This window comes from Notamacropus eugenii, chromosome 6, assembly GCF_028372415.1.
Source record: "Notamacropus eugenii isolate mMacEug1 chromosome 6, mMacEug1.pri_v2, whole genome shotgun sequence".
In the NCBI taxonomy this organism is placed as follows: Eukaryota; Metazoa; Chordata; class Mammalia; order Diprotodontia; family Macropodidae; genus Notamacropus; species Notamacropus eugenii.
The window spans coordinates 251,991,697-251,998,787 of NC_092877.1; the positions used below are offsets into that span (position 1 = coordinate 251,991,697).

Genomic DNA, 7,091 nt, shown 5'->3' on the forward strand with positions numbered 1-7,091 from the left:
AGGAGATCAACCCTGATGCTATTGCAATAATATAGGCAAGAGGTGACAAGAGCCTTTACCAGGGTAATGCTTATGTAATTGGAAGGAAGGGTATACATATGAAACATGTTGTGAAAATTGAAATGACAAGATAGCAAAAGACTAGATCTGTGAGTTTAATGTGAGTGTGAAGTTTCAGAATGACTCTCAAATTGCAAGTCTAGATGATTGTAAGCATAGTAATGTCCTTTATAGCAGTAGGGAGGAGGGCTAGGTTTGAGGTAAAAATAATGAGTTCTAGTTTGGTATGCTGAATTTGAGATGTCCATGGCATACATAATTCAAAATGGCATTCAACAGCTAGATTAGTGTTGAATATATAGATTTGGAAATCATCTACACAGGGATGATGAATTAACCCATGGAATTTAAAGAGATTAGCATGTCAAATAGCACAGAGGAAAAAGAAAAGAGTTCCCAGGATAGAGCCTTGGAAGACAACATGTATACTTGAACTGTTATGGATGAAGTATCAACAAAGCAGATTGAGAAGGACTGATCAGACAGGTAGGAGGAAAACCATGTGAATACATTGAAAACTTAGAGAGTAGAGAATGTTCAGGAAAAGATGATCAATAGCATGAAACATTGCAGAGACATCAAAAATGATCAGAACTGATAAAAGACTATTAGATATAGTAATTAAGAGATCATTAGTAATATTGGAGAGATAAATTTCAGTTTACTGGTGAGGTTAGAAGCCGGGTTACAAAGAATTTAGAATCAAGTGAGGAGAGATGAAACTGAGGCAGAGATTGCAAGTGACTTTCTTAAGGAGGTTGGCCATGAAAGGGAGAAGCGATAAATAATGAGCAGAGATGGTCAGATCAATGAGTATTTTTTAAGGATGAGGGAGATATAGGTATGTTGATAAGCATTAAATATGCCTGTAGAAGGGGAGAAATTGAAGATTGAGAGAGAGTATGGTAGTGGGGGCAATCCATTGATCGTCTTTTCATGGGAGACAGGTAAAGGAGAAAATATTGGGGGAAGACAAGTGATTGATGGGAAATGAAGAAGAGTAATGGTACCTCAATGCTAAATTAAACAAATTTTAGTATTGAAACTTGAGTCTCAGAAATTCACAACATTTTGCTTTTTAGATTTCTCCCTTACCTCCAAAAGCAGATATATTGTTTGGAAAACTCAGACCAATTAGGAAAAAAATATTAAGCTCATCAGGCAGTTGTACAGGTATTCTGATAGGCATATCCTTGTACAGCTCCTAAAATGGTACCAGAATAAGCCATATGATTCAACTACTTGCAAGCTAGCCTTATATTCTAATATGCAATCAAACAGAGATAATCAAAGTGAAGTGGAATAAAAAGAGAAGATAAGAGCAGTGAATAAAGAGAAAAAATGTATGAACCAAAATAAGAGAAGAGAGGAAGAATTATTTTCTTATCTAAAGTTAACTTGTGATTTATTTCAAATTTAAAGTATAGTCAGATCTAGCACTGATGGTTACTACTATAGTGTGCTAAAATTAAATGCTGATATAAAAATGAAAATATGATATTTCCAGTACTATTGAAAAGTATAAAACAAATAGTGCTAGAATGCTTAAGCTTTTCCTCCCTTAAAATACGGTTGCAAAATTATTTGTAAGCACATAGTTTGTTTTGTAACTTTTCAAGGTTAATCAACTTGTCAGAAAGCAATTGCAAACACATGCACCTGTACCAAAAAGTACAAATGTGCAATCGCAGCAGGAAAAGCAGAATTTTTCCACTTGGTTGGAAAGCATTTATCCAGAGAATTCTCAAGGAAAATGGTCTATGTTCCGTCCTGAGTTTGGAGTCATTTAAAAAAGGACTTTCATATTTCTACATGTCATGTTGCCAGAATTTTCTTGCAAATATTACTTTGTTAACAAATTAAATACGCTTTGAAGTATAAATTGTGTGTGTCTATGTACATAAATTATATGCATAAATGTATATAATTTTGATTTCTGTTTATGTATATCTGTTCTTATAATCTTTTAGGAAAAATATAATAGAACAATTATTTTTACTTTAACAGTTTCTAAACATTCCTATTATATCTTTCTTTAGGGGTATAATCACTAGTACATCAAACTGAGTTGCAACCAATACATTTAAAGCATAATGGAAATTTCAATTGCAAATGAGATGTGCCTTACTCTTTCAAAATCAATTGAGTTTCATATAAGTCAAGTACATTTTAGATACTCCTAAATCAACTGGAGCATTTGGTAGTAGACATAATTTATTCAGGTGCTATTCATTTGCCCTTGAAATTGTAGACTTTTATCCTTAAAATTAGAACTAAGTAGCCAGCATATATACAAGCCAAGAACAAAGTGGAGGGAATGTTGGTGCATGATTTTCTGTTTGCAGATGATTGTGCATTCAATGCAGCCTCTGAAGCTGAGATGCAACAAAGTATGGTTCAATTTTCTGCTGCCTGCTCTAATTTTGGCCTAATAATTAACAACAACAAAAAAAGGCACTCCATCAGACACCACCATACCATTCATGTGTGGAACCATCAGTTACAACAAATGGAAAAGTTTTGAATGCTGTGGATAAGTTCACTTACCTTGGTAGTGTACTTTCTAGCGATATTACACATTGGCCATGAGGTTGAAGCATGCATTGTCAGAGCTATCTCAGTGTTTGTGAGACTGAATAAAAGTATGGGAGAGAAGATATATTAGACTGACCACCAAACTGAAGGTCTACAGAGCTATTCTGTTGACCTATTTGTTATATGTCTGTGAAACATGGACAGTCTACCAGCACCATGCCAGGAAACTGAATCATTTCCACTTGAACTGTCTTAAGAAGATTCTCAAGATCACCTGGCAGGATAAGATACCAGACACTGAGGTCCTTGTTTGAACTAAACTGCCAAGCATTCAAACTATGCTTCAGAGAGAGTAACTCCAATGCCTTGGTCACGTTATTTGAATGCATAATGCATGCTTGCCACAAAGACTATTTTATGGAGAACTTAAACTTGCATGGGGTAGGTGATCATAGGGTGGTCAGAAGAAGCAATCCAAGGAAACTCTCAAGGTCTCTCTTAAGAAATTTGAATTTGAATTTAGGACATGGAAGACACTGGCACAGGATCACTCAGAGTGGCATGCCCACATCAGAAAGGGTGTTGTGCTCTATGAGTGAAGCAGAATTGAAACATCACAAAGGAAACATTGGATGAGCAAATTTGGAGTATCCACCCCAAGTGTTCACATGGACTATCTGTGCTCAATCTGTGGCAGAGCATCCAAGCTCATATTGGTCTGACCAGCCATAGCTGCACATGTTGAAACTTGACTTCGTCATGGTGATGTCATTTTGTCCTCTTCGAGAACAAAGGACAACAAGAACTTAAATTGTGCTTAGAGTATGTGCCTGTGTTCTCTAGGCAATTAAATTATGTACGGAACTAATGAATTTCAATATTAAAACTGGTCCTACAAGGCAACATAGAGATAAAATGTTATATTTTAGAATGAGAACTCAAAAAATAGTCTTAAATGTAGGTTCATCTATCTTAGCACCAAAGTGGTCTAGTAATCAAGAAATCACAACGTACAGTATTTGGGGATGAGTATTCTAAAAATTAACCTTAAAGTAAGATCATCTGTCTTAATTTCAAAGTGATACTAGAAGTTGGGGGGAATCAGGAATAAATAGCAAATGCAATGGAATCTTAACATAATAACTCTCAAATTTAATATCAAAAAGCTTCCTTAAGAATGAGATTCCCATGATACATTACGAGGAAGATTTTTTATTAGTTAGAATCATGTCAAAGCAGATTTGAAGACTGTCTAGTTAAGTCTTCTCTTAAAGATGAAGAAACAGAGGTCTAGAAAAGTGAAATGACTTGGTCAAGGTTAGACAAGTTAAGTGGGTTAAGTGGGTCATGATCAATAAATAAGTATTTATTATATGCGTACCATGTGCTAGGAACTTTGCTAGGCTCTCAGGATACAACTACAATGGAATAAAATAATGGAGCTTACAATTTAGTGGGAAAGACAACATTTAAAGAAACAAACATATACTGAACAAAAATCAAGAAGATACACACAAAGTAGTGAAATTTAAAAAAGTAAATAATAAAAACAAAAGAAGTTAGGAAAGGAAGGTGTTACAATGAGAGAGTAGAAGACTGTGAATTTTTTTTTTAAGTTCAAAGTTTTATTTTGAGGGGTACTTTTTTGATCTCAGAAACAATAAGTAGGTTGACAATGCTAGAAAATGGAAAAACTTGACCCTTGGATCCGGGTTTTCAATCTTCTTTTGTTGGAGCTATACATATATGTTGCATGTAAATTATGGGAGTCTCCCGAGAACAGATTATTATTCACAGAGAACTACTAGGTGTTTGTTTTCTTTTGATGTGATTTTATTCCCCAGTCACTAAAATTTGCCTTTACAAAAGGAAGTCAGAAAAAAAAGTTTTTAGTTACCTTCTCTCCCCTCACAATTTTCAGGAGATAATGAAGAAAGATTGCTTTAAAAGGTTGCTAAAAACAAAATTGCAATTATCCGTCTGATGATACTATAAGTAGGGGTAAGAAATAAGACATTTTAAATATAATTTCTTAATACACTTTAGTCTTCCTTTTTAAACAAACAGAAAAATGGACAAGAAAAGTATAAAGTTGGGGCACCCTGTGGTTAAGGATGAATCTGGACATGCTCAGTCATGGCTGCTCCTCCCTGAAGAGGAGAAATGTACTGTGTTGACAAAGGCTGAAGGTGGTCACTGCCTAGAGAATGCTTTTCTGACTTGTCCTCTTGCTGCTGCCCAGGTGGCTGGAATTTATTTACCCTCCTGACTCTGCTGGAGGTGCTCCTTGTTGTAATTTCTTTTGTTCCATCTGTTGTACCACCTGCTGGTATTCGTGTTTCTGGGTCTGAGGCTGGTCGTACTCTCACTAGAGCTCTTCTTTGTGCCTCTAGAGATCTTCTGCCTTCTGTTTGAGCTTGTGTTCTTGTTCGTAGATGTGATTTTCAGATTCTTTCCGCTCTTCTTCTGTGAAAAGCTGCTGGTGATCCAATGTCTCTCAGCTATCTGGCTCCAGAATTCTTTTTTCTCAATAGATTTTAGAAACTCTTCTAAAGTCGCTAACTGGTCCTTGTTATTATCAACCTCATTCATAACATGATCTCTCATCCTAAGCATTTCTTCTTCCATTTCAACCATGTTGTCCTCTTCATTTTTTAGGGTCATATACTTTAACTCTTTGGTAAACAGGGTTTCTAATTCTTGCTTGTCCAAGAAACCATCCCTATTGACGTCACACAATTTGAAAAACATCTTCAGGTCAAAGTCACTAGGATGCAGTCCATCTGTGTCCTCCCATACCTCTTTTAATTGGTCTTTGCTTTCTGGGTGGTTAACTTTTGGATGGTTTCCATGTTTCTTCTTCATTTCATCAAATTTAGATTCTTCTTCATGCCATTTTTCATCATTGTTTTCAAATATTCTGACCTTTCATTTCATATTTTTTAAATTCTTCATGGCAAGTTTTATCATACTTTTCTAAGTCACTCATAGTGGCTTTGATTAACATATCTGTCTGTTGGTTCAGATTTATCAGGATTCTGATGATTTAGGTTTTCAAACTGTTTCAGAACAGCCTGATAATCTATGCCTGTGTCTTGAATGGAATCCAATTTAGCTTTAATTAGCATTCTTAATCTTGCCACTTCTTGTCTCTTTAGTTCATCAAGTCTTGTCTTGACATGGTGACTTACTAAATCAAGTTCTTTGCTTAGATTCCCACTCTTGATATCCTCTATGTCTGTATTCTGGAGCTTTTCTCTGAAATGTTTGTCTGTTTCCAACACATCAGTCACTTCCCTGAGATACTTATCATAATATAGCCCAGTATCTGGAGTTTCTATTTTTGCTCCTTCTACATTAAGAATATCTTTTACTTTTGTTTTGTCTATGTCTATAGGCACAGCTTCTAAACCAGTTAGAAGACATGTAACTGAAAAAAAAATAGTTCTCCACCATATCTGAGTCATCCTTATGCAGGTATTTTTTCTTCAGAGACATTCTCAAATTAGCATGAACATTTCTCTCTCCTTAGTTTTGGGGTGATTTAAATAATAAGGAAAATATGAGGTGACCATGTGGGCCCAGCTTTGCTTTGCATGAGGAGGGGAGGACTGCTTCAGGTTTGCAGCATCCTTAAAGCTGAGGGGCCCTGAATGCTCCCTCTGGAGAGAGGGGAGCAAGAAGCCTTTGAGTCTCCCTCTGGCCTCCTCGTGTCCTGTCTGGGGGGCTAGGATCAGAGAGCCCCATTTACCCCTCCATGCACAAGAGCAAACGAGAAGAGGACAGCAGATTGTGAAAATTTTTGCAAAAACAAAATTAATGCAGCCAAGATTAGAAGGAAAGGAGAAAAGCGGGGGAAATTTTTTTTTTATAACGTCTCTGATCAATGCCTCATTTCTCAAATATTTAGAGAATTGAGTAAAATTTATTAGAATACATATCATTCTCCTCTTGATAAATGGTCAAAGATAAACAATTAAGTGGTCATGATTGCCATGTTCTAGTGTTTGAAGTACTACATCCTTGAAGAGGAATTAGACTTTTTCTACCTGACTTCAGAGGAAAGAAGTAGGATTACGTAACAGCAAGGACCCCAACATACACAGGAGGACCTACTGTACAGGTTCTTAGATATACATTTTTAAAAGGAAAACATCTTTTGAGGGGTTAACAATCTACTTTAATCAAGCACATATATCATTCACTTCATTCAGGGGAAAAAGTCAGCACCTTGAATGCCAGAGAAAATGCAGAGAAATAAAAATCAACAGACATGGCTTCCAACTGTCTGACCATAAACAATACATACATAGTTACTATAGGGAGAAGCACCAACATCTGGGTTTTTACAGCCAGGGGAGTCCCTTAGTGGCTTCCCTTGGTCTCATCTAGCCAAACAAACACCTCTAAGTGAGTTAGCTCCAAAGTAAAACCTCAGAGTGTATACAAATTTTCAGAGTCAGAGGGCATCGCACCCCTTGAGAACCAGAGCCTCA

General features: G+C 36.2%; 1 protein-coding gene across 1 annotated transcript; it reads right to left on the reverse strand.

Moving 5' to 3' along the window:
* Positions 1 to 4,706: 4,706 nt before the first annotated feature.
* On the reverse strand, positions 4,707 to 6,062 carry LOC140512316 (nucleobindin-2-like). Its single transcript, XM_072621498.1, is given in 3 exon segments — positions 4,707 to 5,524; positions 5,526 to 5,606; positions 5,608 to 6,062. Coding segments are annotated over 3 exon segments (1,212 nt in total). The 3' UTR covers positions 4,707 to 4,848.
* Between the last annotated feature and the right edge of the window lie 1,029 nt (positions 6,063 to 7,091).